Raw genomic sequence first — 20098 nt, 5'->3', positions numbered from 1 at the left:
CTGAGGAGAGTCCTGTTAACCCTGAGGCCATACAGACCTGTAGAGGTGGCTGAGGAGAGTCCTGTTAACCCTGAGGCTATACAGACCTGTAGAGGTGGCTGAGGAGAGTCCTGTTAACCCTGAGGCTATACAGACCTGTAGAGGTGGCTGAGGAGAGTCCTGTTAACCCTGAGGCCATACTAACCTGTAGAGGTGGCTGAGGAGAGTCCTGTTAACCCTGAGGCCATACTAACCTGTAGAGGTGGCTGAGGAGAGTCCTGTTAACCCTGAGGCCATACAGACCTGTAGAGGTGACTGAGGAGAGTCCTGTTAACCCTGAGGCCATACTAACCTGTAGAGGTGGCTGAGGAGAGTCCTGTTAACCCTGAGGCCATACAGACCTGTAGAGGTGGCTGAGGAGAGTCCTGTTAACCCTGAGGCCATACAGACCTGTAGAGGTGGCTGAGGAGAGTCCTGTTAACCCTGAGGCTATACAGACCTGTAGAGGTGGCTGAGGAGAGTCCTGTTAACCCTGAGGCCATACAGACCTGTAGAGGTGGCTGAGGAGAGTCCTGTTAACCCTGAGGCCATACAGACCTGTAGAGGTGACTGAGGAGAGTCCTGTTAACCCTGAGGCCTTACTAACCTGTAGAGGTGGCTGAGGAGAGTCCTGTTAACCCTGAGGCCATACTAACCTGTAGAGGTGGCTGAGGAGAGTCCTGTTAACCCTGAGGCCATACTAACCTGTAGAGGTGGCTGAGGAGAGTCCTGTTAACCCTGAGGCCATACAGACCTGTAGAGGTGGCTGAGGAGAGTCCTGTTAACCCTGAGGCCATACTAACCTGTAGAGGTGGCTGAGGAGAGTCCTGTTAACCCTGAGGCTATACAGACCTGTAGAGGTGGCTGAGGAGAGTCCTGTTAACCCTGAGGCCATACAGACCTGTAGAGGTGGCTGAGGAGAGTCCTGTTAACCATGAGGCCATACAGACCTGTAGAGGTGACTGAGGAGAGTCCTGTTAACCCTGAGGCCTTACTAACCTGTAGAGGTGGCTGAGGAGAGTCCTGTTAACCCTGAGGCCATACTAACCTGTAGAGGTGGCTGAGGAGAGTCCTGTTAACCCTGAGGCCATACTAACCTGTAGAGGTGGCTGATGAGAGCAGCCAGGGTAGTCCTGTTGACTTTAGGTAAACTACGGATGATCTCCTTGTATCTGTCCAGACGCTGGTTCTTATCCTTGGCTGTTCCTATAAAAAAAAGGGACAAACAGGAACCAGTTAGATTTCAAAAGGATACGTTGTGGTACATCCTGATGAGCACCAGTGACACAGGTTGGTGGAAGCCCTATAATTCTAAGGTGACCAAGACGACTAGGTCAATCAGCCCGACTAACCGGTGCCTGCATATAGCCACTCTACTGCATATCGCCTCTCTACTGCATATCGCCTCTCTACTGCATATCGCCTCTCTACTGCATATCGCCTCTCTACTGCATATCGCCTCTCTACTGCATATCGCCTCTCTACTGCATATCGCCTCTCTACTGCATATAGCCTCTCTAGTGCATATAGCCTCTCTAGTGCATATAGCCTCTCTAGTGCATATCGCCTCTCTAGTGCATATCGCCTCTCTAGTGCATATCGCCTCTCTAGTGCATATCGCCTCTCTAGTGCATATCGCCTCTCTAGTGCATATCGCCTCTCTAGTGCATATCGCCTCTCTAGTGCATATCGCCTCTCTAGTGCATATCGCCTCTCTAGTGCATATAGCCTCTCTAGTGCATATCGCCTCTCTAGTGCATATCGCCTCTCTAGTGCATATAGCCTCTCTAGTGCATATAGCCTCGCTACTGCATATAGCCTCGCTACTGCATATAGCCTCTCTAGTGCATATAGCCTCTCTAGTGCATATAGCCTCTCTAGTGCATATAGCCTCGCTACTGCATATAGCCTCTCTAGTGCATATAGCCTCTCTACTGCATATAGCCTCTCTACTGCATATGGCCTCTCTACTGCATATAGCCTCTCTAGTGCATATAGCCTCTCTAGTGCATATAGCCTCTCTAGTGCATATAGCCTCTCTAGTGCATATCGCCTCTCTAGTGCATATCGCCTCTCTAGTGCATATCGCCTCTCTAGTGCATATCGCCTCTCTAGTGCATATCGCCTCTCTAGTGCATATCGCCTCTCTAGTGCATATAGCCTCTCTAGTGCATATAGCCTCTCTACTGCATATAGCCTCTCTACTGCATATAGCCTCTCTACTGCATATAGCCTCTGTTACGGATACAAGTGTTCTGTGTGTATCCTGTGTATTTCTTTTCTCTCCTGCTCCCCTACTCACAGGTGACAATAATCATTCCCCAATCAGTCATCAATCAGTTGCTAATCGGAAGACACCTGCTCCTTTTCCCTTACCCAATCACAGTCCCTTTCCCTTGGTTTAAAACCCCTGTCAGTTGTTGTCTCCCCAGCTCAATCTCTTTGTAACATGCCTTCTGTCTGTAGATCGCTTGTGTGGTTTGCAGCTACATGTCACTTTGTCCCCACCTGTGAGTATTGTTTTGGTTATGGTGTTTGAGTGTTTGTTTGATGGTGGGAAAAGGGGGTAACCAGACAAGTCGCCCTTGGGCTACACTACCCGTAGTTAAACATTGTTAAAAACACTAGTTAGAACTGGGCGGACCACCCCCTGTATTTTTGGTTAGTTAGTTAGCTGTTTGTGAAGTAGGCTAGTCTAGCTTAGGGGTGTTTTTGAATTATTATTCTTTCATTCCTTGGGTCCCGCTCAGCCCCTTTTCCTGCTTCCCCCCCCCCCCCCCCCACTTACCGTGTGTTTATAAATAAACATTTAGTGTTTGACGGTAATTAAGTTGTCTGTGTTATTTGTTCTCACTGTTACGTTTTCACTACTATAATTTGCACGAGTTGTGTTACGGGTCCCATTACCATCCCCCCTAGACTGTCGGGCCAAAGGGATTCGTAACAGCCTCTCTAGTGCATATAGCCTCTCTAGTGCATATAGCCTCTCTAGTGCATATAGCCTCTCTAGTGCATATAGCCTCTCTAGTGCATATAGCCTCTAGTGCATATAGCCTCTAGTGCATATAGCCTCTCTACTGTTATTTTTTCACTGTCTTTTTTACTGTTGTTTTTATTTATTTACTTATCTATTGTTCACCTAATACCTTTTTTTTAAACTTAAAAATGGCCCTGTTGTTTAGATCCTGTAAGTAAGCATTTCACTGTAAGGTCTACAGGCCTGTTGTAGTCGGCACACGTGACAAATAAACTTTGATTAAGTCAGTGACACAACAAAATAATAGCTTCATGTGTGCTGTCTGAGATTACAACCTTTATTAATAGAGGTTAGTCTCACTGAGATTAAATCTCTTTTGCCAGAGACACTTGTACTTACTGACAGCCTCCTTCCATAGAGGATGCAGGTCAGCCATGAAGATGGGGTCGTCCATCTCCCTGAAGAACCTCTTCAACACGTCAGTCACATCCTCTATGAAGTTATCCCCGATCCGGAGCTTGACGTTCCGAGCATCATTCCTGAACTCTTCCATCAGTAGCTTGATCCTGGACGTGGCTCCGTTCTTCCTGTAGATCCCCTCATGACCCAGACCTGACGAGCAGATCACACATCAGATCCAGTACATCAGTCATCAGCTAGTATCTCCTGTCTCTGGCTGGTGTGAAGTACAGCTAAACTGTGACAAGAAACCCTTCAGAACACAGGCCACTGCAGAGCTATAATGAATGGATGAACTATTTATAAACCCCTTTATATACATTGGTTTTGTATACTTTAATATAAAGGATGACCTCCTCTGAAAATCCATTAAATGCTATGGATCCTATCACGGATCCTCAAGATCACTGGAAAATGCAGAATCCTCTATCCCTTACTATACTGTGTAACGGAATAGAATATCCAGACTCCTCCCTTACCATACTGTGTAACGGAATAGAATATCCAGACTCTTCCCTTACCATACTGTGTAACGGAATAGAATATCCAGACTCCTCCCTTACCATACTGTGTAACGGAATAGAATATCCAGACTCCTCCCTTACCATACTGTGTAACGGAATAGAATATCCAGACTCTTCCCTTACCATACTGTGTAACGGAATAGAATATCCAGACTCTTCCCTTACTATACTGTGTAACGGAATAGAATATCCAGACTCCTCCCTTACCATACTGTGTAACGGAATAGAATATCCAGACTCTATCCCTTACCATACTGTGTAACGGAATAGAATATCCAGACTCTTCCCTTACTATACTGTGTAACAGAATAGAATATCCAGACTCCTCCCTTACCATACTGTGTAACGGAATAGAATATCCAGACTCCTCCCTTACTATACTGTGTAACGGAATAGAATATCCAGACTCCTCCCTTACCATACTGTGTAACGGAATAGAATATCCAGACTCTATCCCTTACTATACTGTGTAACGGAATAGAATATCCAGACTCCTCCCTTACCATACTGTGTAACGGAATAGAATATCCAGACTCTATCCCTTACTATACTGTGTAACGGAATAGAATATCCAGACTCTTCCCTTACTATACTGTGTAACGGAATAGAATATCCAGACTCTTCCCTTACTATACTGTGTAACGGAATAGAATATCCAGACTCTTCCCTTACTGTGTAACGGAATAGAATATCCAGACTCTTCCCTTACTATACTGTGTAACGGAATAGAATATCCAGACTCCTCCCTTACTATACTGTGTAACGGAATAGAATATCCAGACTCTACCCTTACTATACTGTGTAACGGAATAGAATATCCAGACTCTATCCCTTACTATACTGTGTAACGGAATAGAATATCCAGACTCCTCCCTTACTATACTGTGTAACGGAATAGAACATCCAGACTCCTCCCTTACCATACTGTGTAACGGAATAGAATATCCAGACTCCTCCCTTACTATACTGTGTAACGGAATAGAACATCCAGACTCCTCCCTTACTATACTGTGTAACGGAATAGAATATCCAGACTCCTCCCTTACTATACTGTGTAACGGAATAGAATATCCAGACTCCTCCCTTACCATACTGTGTAAGGGAATAGAATATCCAGACTCCTCCCTTACCATACTGTGTAACGGAATAGAATATCCAGACTCTATCCCTTACCATACTGTGTAACGGAATAGAATATCCAGACTCTATCCTTACTATACTGTGTAAGGGTATAGAATATCCAGACTCCTCCCTTACCATACTGTGTAACGGAATAGAATATCCAGACTCTATCCTTACTATACTGTGTAAGGGTATAGAATATCCAGACTCTTCCCTTACTATACTGTGTAACGGAATAGAATATCCAGACTCCTCCCTTACTATACTGTGTAAGGGTATAGAATATCCAGACTCCTCCCTTACCATACTGTGTGATGAAGGCGATGCAGCTGTCTACGATGATGGGGATATCATTCCTGCTGAGCTGCTGTTCTCTCAGGGTGTTGCCCTTCCCTCCAGCAGCTCTCTGGATGTCTGTGTACCACAGGGAGAAGTCTAACCGACCCATCCCCTGGAGGTGCAGCGTCCTGGGGGGGGGGGGGGGGGGGGGAAACACGTCGATACTCAAGAGGTGAAGGTTCAGAGAAAATCACTAAAGTAAAATCACTTAATCCAGCTCCCCAAAAAAAGATTTATGGTAAAATTATTCTCATCCTGGAATTTCCATTCCCCCTTAGCTGGGTATACTTTAGGCGTCAAACTAGCCATGATATGTTGACATACTTGTGTAATTACATATGTATTGAATGAAAACAGGAAGAGACTGAAAACCAACCTTCCTTTTTCAACCAAAACCAGAATTTCCTTCTTCTCATGGTTGTGGTTCTCAGTTACTATACCTAGGAGACAAACACAGAACAAATGGAAGAAGGACCAAATCATTTATCAGCAGACAGTTACAATAACCCAGGAGACAAAACACAGAACAAATGGAAGACGGACAGTTGCTCAAAGAAACGGTGCTTGGGGTAGTTAAGGCAGAGAAATGTCTCAAGCTGGCAGTAGGCTTTCTCTTTATAGTCGGACGGGTTTTGAATGACTATAGTACTTCCTTTGTTGGCAGCTTTATTGCAATCCCTAGTTGGGGCATAACATGGTCCATGTTTCAGTAAGGACTTGCCAAACAGTATTTGAGCAACTGCATTACCACACAGTGCCAGTAAAGCTTTGGTCAGGACAGGAGACTCACTGAGCTCTTGCAGACGTTTAAGGTTGATAATGTCCTCAGCTGCTCCGTCGTTCCCTGGGCAGATGAAGAGGTTAGACTTCTGAAGGACAAAATATCCCTCTTTCCACTGAGAAGGGTCTCGCATGGCTTTGTAACGCAGGACTCCCACCCGCTCAAACTCCCTCGCTAGCAGGCAGTGGCAGCTTAAAGGTGTGGCGGCCTGAGGAAGACAACACTGGAAGTGGTTAAAGTACAGGAGGGAACACTGAACAGACACATCCCAGGCTAGTACAGTACATAGATGGTGTTGGTTAGAAAGGAGGGAACACTTCACTGTAACCCCACCTTTATGCACACATAGGGACATTACAACGTTGTGAGCTGGAAGAGCTGTAACTACGTCAGTAAAGCTGAGAATTGGCATCATCAGTGTGCAGGCATTGCACTCTTTTGGGATAGAAAGTAATCTCATACCTTTCCAATGGCCTTGACCCAACATTGCAGTGCATCAGGAGTTTCCAATCCAAACTGATAGAGCTTCTCTGAGGACAAGTACAGTTGAAACGTATAGAGAAACCTACAACAAGACACAGGAACATAAGTGAAGGGCATTAGATCAACACTAGTTGGTAGATACCTGTACATTGAGTGGCAGTGGGATTACCATTTCCTTCTAAATGTATCCTTTCCACGTGCGTGAAATAGACCGTATGATTGGCCGCCTACATTAGTTACTGTGCCATGATTGGTCCTCTAACCTGTCAACGAAGCCGTTGTTGTTGCAGGAGTCCGGCCTGCTGACCCCCAGACAGACGATGTCATTGACGTTGATCTTCATGCTAGGATCAGGACATCGGTCAGACTCATAGAACAGAAGAGACCTCTCCACCGTGCACCAGTACTTCTGGAAATCTGGGGGCAAATAACAGCAAAAATATAGGCTGTTACTTTCTTCAGAGTCTTGCGTTGCCGTACTTCAGAATCTCCATCTTTCGGCTATTAAAGCGAACAAATGCAACGCAGCCGGGAAATCGAGGTTCCTTTCTAAATAAAATAACTTTTAGAATTTTATGATGGGCTTGTGTTTTTAAATAGAATAGAAACTACAAGTAACTATGAGTAACTTCTAAATCACAAAGCTGTTTTACTGTAGAGACTCCTGCCATTAACAGTGAGTAGTGTATTTCCTAACAGAACAGTATTGGCCCAGTCAGTATTTGGTCCTATAAAGTACTTTGTTCTCTACAGTCCTTTATACTGATGTTACTGAGGGGGCAGTATTCCTCTATTCAACCCGTGCCAAGTGGTGTGCTGTTAGCACCCATCCACACACACACACACACACACACACACACACACACAGGCCTACCTTCTCGGGTTTTCCTGGATAATGTCCCTTTGTTCATTGAGGCTGACTTGTAGAGGTAGCCAGAGTGCAGCACGGCCTGCATAATCTCATCATAGACACTGGGGTCTGAGAAAACTGCAGAGAAAAACATGAAGAAGATATTGACACGTTTTGAGTCTAGCCATCACGTTGTGGTCTAGGCAAACAGGGCAAAACATTAAGTCAAACTTTATAATACTTTTCATGAATAAGCCATAATAAATCACATTTACAAGACGATACATACTTTAGAAATGATTAGAAATGTGATGATTCATTTCATTTAACTTATTCATTGAAATGCGGATGAATGTTCAGAAATGTTTCCGTTTTTAAAATACGTTTTTCCCTCCGTTATTCTAGTTGTGCTGTTTCAACCGAGAAAGCTTGAACTCGGTTAATCTTTAACTCCAGCAGCGCTACAGGTGAACATACAGAGGAATACCCAACTGTCTCGTCACAAAGGCTCGGCTAGCAAAATAGTTCTACGTTATATAATTTCACAGAATTCTTAAATTAAATTAAAAACACAGAAATATAAAATGTATGTATAGATTTCACAAACTGGACAGACAAATGCTCTGATGTTAACCATCCAAAAGGTTATCTGGGTTTCTTTATCAAACCATAAACCCTGCTGTAATTACTTTTCCAGTGTACGTTGCTGAGTACACTACATTATACTGCATGGTCGCATAATAGTCACATAATGCAGTAAAAATGTCCAGTAGGCAGATAAAGCCTGTCCCCTGCCTTACCCGAGGTGTCCTGTGAGCAGGAGTATTCCTGAGACAGATGCTTGTCATATCCATTAGAGGCAGCGAGGCGGGCTCGGACAGCCTCTGCCTCGGTGAAGATCTGGGTGACTGTCTTCAGCAGGTTCTGCTCGGTCACAGCAGTACACAGAACCTGCATGGTAGAGAGAGAAAGAGGGGGAAGCATTAGGCTGACGCACCACACACACACACACAGTATGTACGCACCACTGAAAGCATCCACAGCCACGGGGACAGACATTCAGCCCAAATTCCAAAAAGTCCCCTCTCCATTCAACTGCCCCCCTAATGTGTACCCCCCTTTTATCTACTCCCTCTAATTGCTTTAGTTTCAAAATCACATTCCATGTCATTATTGTTGGGGTAAATGTCTAGCTGCATGCTAGCCCTGAGATAGGTTACAGATACTACCACTAATACCATCTAGTCTAAATGTGTATCCTTACAGAAAATAAAAAACACATGATGAAAATCACATGATTTCACACGTGAAATTTCATGTGAAATCATATGATTTTCCACATGTGAAATCATGTTTTGTTTTTTGTTGTTGTTGTAAGGGTACACATTTTGACTAGAAGTGTTTTTTGGAAGGCTTCACATGTGATCACGTTTTCACATGATCACGTTTCGTGTTATCACATTAAATTCACATGTGATCACGTGAAATTCATGTGTTTTTTCCGTAAGGGTAGGGTCCCTCCATGTGTTTTTACTGTGAGGCGCAGCAGCCAGCCAATGCCGTCAAGACAGATAGTAATTTAGTTTATCCTTCATAACAAACTAGGAATATTCTCCATTCGTGCACCTTGTACACTAATACTAAGGGTTTAATGATACGAATATAGCCTATACTTTTTATTATATTGAACCTTTATTTAACTAGGCAAGTCAGTTTATTAATTAAGAACAAATTCTTATTTACAATGACGGCCTACCCCGGGCCAAACCCGGACGACGCTGGGTCAATTGTGTGAGGGGACTATGGGACTCCCAATCACGGCCAGTTGTGATACAGCCTGGATTCAAATCAGGGACTGTAGTGACGCCTCTTGCACTGAGATGCAGTGCCTTAGACCGCTGTGCCACTCGGGAGCCCACAACACATGTCCTTTGAATCCTCTTATAGCAGCTATACATTTTAAATCTATACAATTTGTCTTCCTGTACCTTGAGCAGCTCCTCCTGTGTGTTGAAGTTGGGGTGGGGGTGTCGGTAGCGCCCCTCACGGTACTTATGGATGATAAACTCCTTCCGCTGGTCTGGTGTGGCGTCACGGTCTAACTCGTCAGCTGGAGATAGCCTGGCCGCCCAGAACTCATTGGCTCGGTCATTCCCCAACATTATGAAGAGCTGACGAACCCAAACACAGAAAAAAAATTGGAAGTCATGAGGGCCTTAGTATATTCACAGTCTATCATCTGACTTTCAACTTAAAAATGTACAAAATATATTTAAACTGTTCCAATATAATGGATTTGTTGGAGGTAAAAGTGGTGAGAACTACTTGATACACAACAAAACAAACTAATTTCAGTATCCTGGAAAATATTTTGCCACTTGACTAAAATAAACATGAGCATTTCCCCCTGACTCTCTCCCTCCCACTTCCCTGAAGAACCTTTCCCTTTCACCTGTACGATCTCGTTGCTCCACACGCTGGTGTCCAGTTTCAGGCTCTGTACTTTAGACACCATAGTCCCCAGACCTCTGTGTTGACCTGCAGGGGAAAAGGGACAAAAGACCTCCATAATCACTCTCCTGGCACTAGACAGTGGTATTGTGTTGGTAACAGGACACTCGGGCGCTGCCTCGCTAGAGAGAGAACCACAAGAGAGGGACATGATGTTTGTATTTGGAAACACTTCTAGAGCAACATAGCACTTCACCTGGCACAGGTGTGCTAAAACAACACAGGTGAGAATTAAACTGTTGTGGCTCATGACAATGGGCTGAAAGCATTGGCAGCTGTTGGCCAGGTGTCTTAGTTATCTCATCAGTCACACTCACCAGGCGGGACGCTAAGTCCCCCAAAGCAACACCCAACTAGGCCCTCAGGCATCAAACTGCAACCCCACTCTTTTAGGCAGGGGGGGGAAACAGAGCTAGGGAGGGGGAGCCCGCCCCACCTATACAATAGTAGGGGAAACGCTGTCTCACCTGCACAGTTCTTACAGATGACAACACAGAGGTTTATGGAGGCCCAGTCAGGGTTGACTGCTTGGCAGTCAGCACAGAGCTTATTAAACCTGTTAGACCAAATCTTCTCAACCACCTCGTAGTCAGACAGGGTCTCTGCTATGGACTCCTGTACAGCCTCCATCCAGTCCCTCTTATCCCGCTCAGACTCAGCTGTGAAACTACAGGGACAATCAATCACAAAATATATTTTTTTCAGAAACAGCAGTGTAGGAAGTCCATGATGAACAGACTTTATTGTTGCTAAAACTAGAGAAATGTGTGTAAAAAAAAAAGTGTTATTACCACGTCGGTAAATACGTACCTGAATGTTTTGTAAGGAGTGATGAGGTCAAAGCTTTTTCCTTTGCCGTCTCTGATTGTAGCTCCTCTGACCTCGATCAGCGTGATTCCTATCCCATTCCTAAAACACTGCTCAGTCTTGTACAGCCAGACCTGCTCTGTGTTGATGGCCACGTAGACTTTTGACTTGGTCCCTTTGAGCTCCAGAGGACCACTCCTCTGACAGTGGCTGCCAGGACCGAAGCGAGGGCGCCCGAACACAAGCTGTTCCTTCACCCTCCCCTGTAGGGTACTGCACCACTGATGTCTCTGCACTGAGAGGGGACAGGTAGAAAGATAGTGGTAACACTAACTATTTTATAGTACAAAAAAATACCAGGTATTTACTATGAAAGTATATGGTAAAGTGGTAATAACACAAGAACAATATGTGAATTTATTGTTTGTGTCGTATGGATTCAAACCAACTACCCTTTTGTACCAGTCAGTTACCAATTGTATCAGAAACTATCTTTTGATACCAAATAATTTCCTAATAGGTAAATACCAGAGGAATCAGGAGCCTAAAATAAAGTCCTGAACAAGATGTTTCTACTAGGATTTTGACAGTAACTGATACAATCTTGTCTCACTGAGGTCAACCTTTGTCCAACATAGAGGTTGTCACATGGTTTGTTTCTGCTTGTATGCCCCGAGGACTCCTCTATAGCTGTGTCCCGATCCGACACCATTCTCCTAAAATATGCACTTGCACACTTGGATTTAACAACACATATCCAATACTTTGAAAATAACGATGGGGGAATTTGCAAGTACACACTTTGGGGAGAAGTGTAGAGAAGTGGGACAACTGATGTCTGTAGTTGCTTGTGTGTGAGATTTGAATGAAGTACTTTTTCTTTACCTTCGTTATCAGCCCGGAAGACAAATGTCCTGTGACTTGTCACTATCTCAAATTTATTGTCTTTGGCCATGCGGGCCATCTGTATCGCAGCCAGAGGAATCACTCCTTTGGGGTACGGGTCCTTGGAGAGAACAGTAAAGAGGCACATGATGAACAATCCTGGTTCTCTCAATCAATATGTGGTACAGTCCGTCATTCAGGAAAAAAGAGCCTACCTTTTCACTGCCGAAGTACATCAGATTTTTGCCATCAAACTTCACATATCGTTTCTGGAATACATAGTTCCTAGAATGCCAAATATAAAAATGATCAGATTCTCATATCACTGATTTTAAAAAAGAGAAAAGAAATCTAACATTTCAAGAGCAAAGCAGAGCTGTTGACCCATAGGAACTGATTAGCATTTAACAAGAAACACCAAAACAGACTGGAGAAACAGTGGGAAGAAGAAAGAGACAGGGTTGAGAGGACAGATATGAGGCAGAGACAGAGCCTTCAGAAAGTATTCATACCCCTTAACTTATTCCACATTTTGTTGTGTTACAGCCGGCATTTCAAATGGATTAAATATTTTTTTTAAATGATCACCCATCTAAACACATAATGACAGTGAAAACATGTTTTAAGAAATACAGGACATTTACATAAGTATTTACACCCCTGATTCAATACTTTGCAGAAGCACCTTTAGCAGTGATTACAGCTTTGAGTTTTTCTGAGTAAGTCTCTAAGAGCTTTGCACACCTGGATTGTACAATATTTAACTTTTTTTTTTTTAATCTTCAATCTCTGTCAAGTTGGTTGTTGATCATTGCCAGACAGCCATGTTCATGTCTTGCCATAGATTTTCAAGATGATTTAAGTCAAAACTGTAACTAGGCCACTCAGGAACATTCAGGATTTTGCCTGTGCTTAGCTCAATTACGTTTATTTGAATCCTAAAAAAAACTCCCTAGTCCTTGCCGATGACAATTATACCCATAACATGATGCAGCCACCACCATGCTTGAAAATATGATGTGTTTTGTTGGATTTTCCCCAAACATAACGCTTTGTATTCAGGACAAAAAGTGTATTTCTTTGCCACATTTTTACTTTAGTGGCTTATTGCAAAACAGGATGCATGTTTTGGAATAGTTTTATTCTGTACAGCAGTGGTTCTCAATCCTGGTCCTGGGGAGCCAAAGGGGTGCACATTTTAATTTTTGCTCTAGCACTACAAACATGATTCAAATGAAAGCCTCATGATGAGTTGATCATTTGAATCAGCTGTGTAGTGCTAGGGCAAACACAGGACCAGGCTTGAGAACCAGTGCAGTACAGGATTCCTTCTCTTCACTCAGTCAATTAGGTTAGTATTGTGGAGTTAACTACAATGTTGTTGATCCATCCTCAGTTTTCTCCTATCACAGCCATTAAACTCTGTGACTGTTTTAATATCACCATTGGCCTCATGGTGAAATCACAGAGCGGTTTCCTTCCTCTCCGGCAACTGAATTAAGAAGGAAACCTGTATCTTTGTGGTGGCTAGGTGTATTGACTCTCCATCCAAAGTGTAATTAATAACTTCACCATGCTCAAAGGGATATTCAAAATTTGCTTTTAAATTTTTACCCATCTACCAATAGGTGTCCTTCTTTGCGAGGCATTGAAAAACCTCCCTGGTTGTTGTTGAATGTGTGTTTGAAATTCACTGCTCGACTGAGGGACCTTACAGATAATTGTGTGAGGTATAGAGATGATGTAGTCATTCAACAATCATGTTAAACACTGTTATGGTAAAGTCCATGCAATTTATTATGGGACTTGTTAAGCACATTTTTACTCCTGAACTTATTTAGGCTTGACATTACAAAGGGGTTGAATACTTATTGACTCATTTCAGCTTTTCACTTTTAATTAACTAGTAAAAATGTATAAAAACATAATCCCACTTTGACATTATGAGGTATTGTGTGTAGGTCAGTGACGCAAAATCTCAATTTAATCCATTTTAAATTTAGGCTGAAACACAACAAAATGTGGAAAAAGTCAAGAGGTGTGAATCATTTCTGAAGGCACTGTATATCAACTGTTTAGCATTTAGCAAGAAACACAAACACAGACTGGAGAAACGCAAAAACAGACTGGAGAAACACAAACACAGACTGGAGAAACACAAACACAGACTGGAGAAACACAAACTGGAGAAACACAAACACAGACTGGAGAAACACAGACTGGAGAAACGCAAAAACAGACTGGAGAAACACAAACACAGACTGGAGAAACACAAACACAGACTGGAGAAACACAAAAACAGACTGGAGAAACACAAACACAGACTGGAGAAACACAAACACAGACTGGAGAAACACAAACACAGACTGGAGAAACACAAACTGGAGAAACACAAACTGGAGAAACACAGACTGGAGAAACACAGACTGGAGAAACACAAACTGGAGAAACACAGACTGGAGAAACACAGACTGGAGAAACACAGACTGGAGAAACACAAACTGGAGAAACACAAACTGGAGAAACACAAACTGGAGAAACACAAACTGGAGAAACACAGACTGGAGAAACACAGACTGGAGAAACACAAACTGGAGAAACACAAACTGGAGAAACACAAACTGGAGAAACACAAACACAGACTGGAGAAACACAATGAGAAGAAGAAAGAAGGAAGAAGAGAGACACACCGGTTTGAGAGGACAGACACGAGGCAGAGACAGTTCCTCAGAAGGGAGGAGAAGACGGAGAGAGGAAAGGATGATAGGACCACCAGCCCAGGCCAGGACCCGGACCCGGACCAGGACCCGGCATACCCTTGTGGTGATAGCTTATCCAGCCAGCCACAGATGATGGGAGCAGTCTGCTCAGAGAGAGATGTGTAGCTGGCGTAGGGGGATATCGTCTGGTCCTCATCCAGCTCCGAGGGGTACAGGTTGGGGGGTAAGGAGAGGCAGCGAGGGGGTTGTGCTGCCTCTCCTACAGTGCTGTAGCCCTGGGACTCACTGTGGAGGGCATGGGACAGACGTTGGGCCCAGGAGAGTTTGGGTGTCCTGCAGTGTAAAAACAGTCTCTGTAACTGATTGATGTATTTGTAATAACCTTGACTCCAGCCGCTTTAAGTTTCTCTAGTGTGAGAATACGGTGTCTGATAGCAGGTACCAACATTGGATTGAAAAGATGGAGAACACAGAATATTTTAAATCTACAGTAGACCATTTTTTCTCTATGGCTGTAGTCAGAGTTGTGTGAGAAGATGTTAAATTTGAAAGCCTGTAGTATTATCCACTCCTCTAGACACAATAATCTTACCCATGATCCTCTCCGTGCTTCTCTTCCTCCTTTCTTGTCATTCCTGCCTTTCCTTCACTGTTGGTCCTTTCCGCCTTTGAGAACATGGATAACACATTCATCAATGTCAGGAGAGCCAAAGTGACCACAAACACTAAACACAATATAACTCTGATGGGTTCTTGTAACCAGATAACAGACTCAGGTCCTGATGGGTTCTTATAACCAGATAACAGACTCAGGTCCTGATGGGTTCTTATAACAGACTCAGGTCCTGATGGGTTCTTGTAACCAGATAACAGACTCAGGTCCTGATGGGTTCTTGTAACCAGATAACAGACTCAGGTCCTGATGGGTTCTTGTAACCAGATAACAGACTCAGGTCCTGATGGGTTCTTATAACCAGATAACAGACTCAGGTCCTGATGGGTTCTTGTAACCAGATAACAGACTCAGGTCCTGATGGGTTCTTGTAACCAGATAACAGACTCAGGTCCTGATGGGTTCTTGTAACCAGATAACAGACTCAGGTCCTGATGGGTTCTTGTAACCAGATAACAGACTCAGGTCCTGATGGGTTCTTGTAACCAGATAACAGACTCAGGTCCTGATGGGTTCTTGTAACCAGATAACAGACTCAGGTCCTGATGGGTTCTTGTAACCAGATAACAGACTCAGGTCCTGATGGGTTCTTGTAACCAGATAACAGACTCAGGTCCTGATGGGTTCTTATAACCAGATAACAGACTCAGGTCCTGATGGGTTCTTGTAACCAGATAACAGACTCAGGTCCTGATGGGTTCTTGTAACCAGATAACAGACTCAGGTCCTGATGGGTTCTTGTAACCAGATAACAGACTCAGGTCCTGATGGGTTCTTATAACCAGATAACAGACTCAGGTCCTGTTCCAAATGGCCCCTATTCTCTATATGGCCCCCTATTCTCTATATAGTGCACTACTTGGGCCCTTAGTGCCATTTCAGACAACATTTGATGGTTTTCCTGGAAAGCCTACGGGGCTCTGGTCAAACGTAGAGCACCGTATAGAGAATAGTGTGCCGTTTGAGATCCTCAGAGTCCCAGTCTCACCTCAGAGTGGTGCAGTGGTCGTCTGGTCTGGAAGACTGTTTCACAGTAGGGACTGATCTCCTCCTCTGGGTTCTCCATGGGGACTGTGGTGGAGGAAGAAATTACATGGCATATTATAAGCCTTGTTATAATATATTATTTAAAAAAAGGTTCATATATGATTATAACCAGTTATAAAGCATTTAGACTGTATGCTCAAGTGTAAGCGAAAAAGTGACGTTTTAGCAATGCAAAACTCTAATGAACAGGTCAAGCGTCATTTATAGGCCTGAATGATACATAGATATAAGGTCTAACTAAAGCATCTGTTAGGTTACTGTTAGGTTAACAAAGGTTACTTTCAGAAAGTGATGTGTAGACTTACCTCCGTGGGACGATTCACAAGAGTTGTTACTTAAAGTGCTGCAGACACACACAAAACAAAACATTAGATACACAAAACAATACTCTCTTTCGACGTAGGCCTATATTTCTACTATATAGGTATATGATATTAAAGTCAGACGTTGACCTACCTAATTCCTTCAGGAGTGGTGTGGATCTCTGACCGTGGTGGTGTTTGAGGAGCGTTGCAGGGAATCCGTCCACTACTAGCTGCCGTGCCAGGTGAAGTGCCACAGTAGATCTCATTGGAGACCATCTCCATCGGGGAGCCGGGAGGGGAAGTGGTCAAAGAGAGGAATCCAGTGTCGTCATAGTTACAAGGGGATGAGGGAGGTGGGGTTGTCATACACTGGTCCTGGTTTTGTTCAGTCCTTCTACCAGATGATGGTGGTGTGGATGTAGGTCCACTAAACATGGCTGGAGGGGTACCTCGGTTCAGCCGAGGGGGAACAGGGGGCAGGGGACCTCCAGAGTCTGAGGAGTTACTCAGCCTCCTCTCTCTCAGGCTTAGGCTGTGTCTCAGGGCAGGGGTAGGTGTAGGGTTAGGGGCAGGGTTAGGGTTAGTGGTAGGGTTATGGGTAGGTGTAGGCCCCACCACCACTGTGTCAGTGTTAAATTCTCCTGAAGCCAAACCTTCTAATATGGTGAAGCAGAGAGATTCCTGAGATGGTTTCCTGGTTAGGGTTAGAACCAGGGGATCTGGTGGTGTCGGTGATGCGGGACAGGAGAGAAACCGGGCGGGTTCTGTTTTGTGTCTGTAGAACACCGTTCTAGGTTTTGGAACCGGTTTTATGACAACATTCCCATTGTACTGCTGCTGTTGTTCTGACCCGGAGTTCATCAACATGGATGGAATGTTAGGAACAGAACTATTCCAGAACGCTTCAAACGGAATGGCCCCGGTTCCGCCCCCTTGGTCAGACCTCGGCCCTCCTGATTGGATGGGTGTGGAATTAATGTCAGACTCAGACTGACAACGGTCCAATAAGGGCTCTAATGGCTCCGATGTCGACTGATTCTGATTCGTAGCCCTCTGAATGTGCTGGACCAGCCTCAGTATTCTCTTCCTGTGTCCGGTGGCAGTTACACCCAGCTGGATAAGAGCTCCATTGTCTAGGTGGCTGAGGTCCCTGGCCAAGAGGAAGCCTGACTGGCGGAAGGTCTTCAGGTATCGCTCCAGGTGGATCGCAGCCAACAGGGTCTCAACGTCCATGTTTCCATCCATTGGTGCCATAACAGCGTACATACATGGGCTTGGAGGGGGCCTTCAGCTGCTGTGGGCAAGACGCCGTCCATCACGGACCTACACAGGGAGACTCCTCTCCATCTGAAATGAACAACTTGTTAAGAATTAGATAATAATATAATTGGTTCATGTTGAGTTAGTGTTCCAAGTGGTCAATTGTTCTGATAAAATAACAAATTCACTACATTCCCTTACTACAATTCAAATCAAATCAAAGTTTATTCGTCATATGCACAGGATACAGTGTGTGTAAACGGGCACAGTGAAATGCTCACAGAGTAACACTGTAAACATGTACTAAAACATGTTTATTACATCACAAAACACTATGTCATTATTTCAACTGAACTACTATTGATAGCATGTTAACTTCCAGTGGCATCACCACTGAAATGGACTAAAATGGCATCACCACTGAAATGGCATCACCACTGAAATGGAAGACCACTGAAATGGCATAACCACTGAAATGGACTGAAATGGCATCACCACTGAAATGGCATCACCACTGAAATGGACTGAAATGGCATCACCACTGAAATGCCATCACCACTGAAATGCCATCACCACTGAAATGGACTAAAATGGCATCACCACTGAAATGGACTGAAATGGCATCACCACTGAAATGGAAGACCACTGAAATGGCATCACTACTGAAATGGACTGAAATGGCATCACCACTGAAATGGACTGAAATGGCATCACCACTGAAATGGCATCACCACTGAAATGGACTGAAATGGCATCACCACTGAAATGGACTGAAATGGCATCACCACTGAAATGCCATCACCACTGAAATGCCATCACCACTGAAATGCCATCACCACTGAAATGCCATCACCACTGAAATGGACTAAAATGGCATCACCACTGAAATGGACTGAAATGGCATCACCACTGAAATGGAAGACCACTGAAATGGCATCACTACTGAAATGGACTGAAATGGCATCACCACTGAAATGGACTGAAATGGCATCACCACTGAAATGGCATCACCACTGAAATGGACTGAAATGACATCACCACTGAAATGGACTGAAATGACATCACCACTGAAATGGACTGAAATGGCATCACCACTGAAATGGCATCACCGTGACCTTTCCACAGCAGGTCACCAGCCATCTTCCAGCCAGCCACTTAAAACCACAGATGTGGAACAAAGACGGATGTCATTGAACACACAAAGACACGTGATTGTTCAGACCAGGGATAAGGAAGTAGGGGGTTATGGCACCAGCAGACCAGGGAGAAGGAAGTAGGGGTTATGGCACCAGCTGACCAGGAAGAAGGAAGTAGGGGGTTATGGCACCAGCAGACCAGGAAGAAGGAAGTAGGGGGTTATGGCACCAGCTGACAAGGAAGAAGGAAGTAGGGGGTTATGGCACCAGCTGACCAGGGAGAAGGAAGTAGGGGGTTATGGCACCAGCTGACCAGGAAGAAGGAAGTAGGGGATTATGGCACCAGCTGACCAGGGAGAAGGAAGTAGGGGGTTATGGCACCAGCAGACCAGGAAGAAGGAAGTAGGGGGTTATGGCACCAGCAGACCAGGGAGAAGGAAGTAGGGGGTTATGGCACCAGCAGACCAGGGAGAAGGAAGTAGGGGGTTATGGCACCAGCAGACCAGGGAGAAGGAAGTAGGGGGTTATGGCACCAGCTGACCAGGGAGAAGGAAGTAGGGGGTTATGGCACCAGCTGACCAGGAAGAAGGAAGTAGGGGGTTATGGCACCAGCTGACCAGGAAGAAGGAAGTAGGGGTTATGGCACCAGCAGACCAGGGAGAAGGAAGTAGGGCTTATGGCACCAGCTGACCAGGGAGAAGGAAGTAGGGGGTTATGGCACCAGCTGATCAGGAAGAAGGAAGTAGGGGTTATGGCACCAGCTGACCAGGAAATAGGGGGTTATGGCACCAGCTGACCAGGAAGTAGGGGGTTATGGCACCAGCTGATCAGGGAGAAGGAAGTAGGGGGTTATGGCACCAGCTGACCAGGGAGAAGGAAGTAGGGGGTTATGGCACCAGCTGACCAGGAAGTAGGGGGTTATGGCACCAGCTGACCAGGAAGTAGGGGGTTATGGCACCAGCTGACCAGGAAGTAGGGGGTTATGGCACCAGCTGATCAGGAAAAAGGAAGTAGGGGGTTATGGCACCAGCTGACCAGGGAGAAGGAAGTAGGGGGTTATGGCACCAGCTGATCAGGAAAAAGGAAGTAGGGGGTTATGGCACCAGCTGATCAGGAAAAAGGAAGTAGGGGGTTATGGCACCAGCTGATCAGGGATAAGGAAGTAGGGGGTTATGGCACCAGCTGACCAGGAAGTAGGGGG

At 44.8% G+C, this 20098-nt stretch overlaps 1 protein-coding gene across 1 annotated transcript in view; it reads right to left on the bottom strand.

The window, feature by feature from the left end:
* The window catches only part of arap3 (ArfGAP with RhoGAP domain, ankyrin repeat and PH domain 3), a 52232-nt gene that overhangs the window by 12999 nt on the left and 19135 nt on the right, over positions 1–20098 (bottom strand). Inside the window, exons 2-21 of the mRNA XM_038993453.1 lie at positions 16653–17848; positions 16502–16539; positions 16138–16220; positions 15069–15142; positions 14573–14809; positions 11972–12041; positions 11757–11877; positions 10875–11166; positions 10532–10731; positions 10006–10091; positions 9542–9724; positions 8354–8504; positions 7578–7691; positions 6967–7120; positions 6683–6785; positions 6230–6428; positions 5816–5879; positions 5404–5567; positions 3395–3607; positions 1116–1224 (exon numbers count right to left, since the gene is read on the bottom strand). Of these exons, the coding sequence (XP_038849381.1) occupies positions 1116–1224; positions 3395–3607; positions 5404–5567; positions 5816–5879; positions 6230–6428; positions 6683–6785; positions 6967–7120; positions 7578–7691; positions 8354–8504; positions 9542–9724; positions 10006–10091; positions 10532–10731; positions 10875–11166; positions 11757–11877; positions 11972–12041; positions 14573–14809; positions 15069–15142; positions 16138–16220; positions 16502–16539; positions 16653–17767 (3770 nt within the window). The 5' untranslated portion in view covers positions 17768–17848. The remainder of the gene's footprint in view (positions 1–1115; positions 1225–3394; positions 3608–5403; positions 5568–5815; positions 5880–6229; positions 6429–6682; positions 6786–6966; positions 7121–7577; positions 7692–8353; positions 8505–9541; positions 9725–10005; positions 10092–10531; positions 10732–10874; positions 11167–11756; positions 11878–11971; positions 12042–14572; positions 14810–15068; positions 15143–16137; positions 16221–16501; positions 16540–16652; positions 17849–20098) is intronic.

The sequence above is a fragment of the Salvelinus namaycush genome, chromosome 5 (assembly GCF_016432855.1).
Source record: "Salvelinus namaycush isolate Seneca chromosome 5, SaNama_1.0, whole genome shotgun sequence".
NCBI classification, from domain to species: domain Eukaryota; kingdom Metazoa; phylum Chordata; class Actinopteri; order Salmoniformes; family Salmonidae; genus Salvelinus; species Salvelinus namaycush.
The sequence above is the reverse complement of the archived record's forward strand: the minus strand, read 5'-3'. Positions and strand labels throughout refer to the sequence as shown.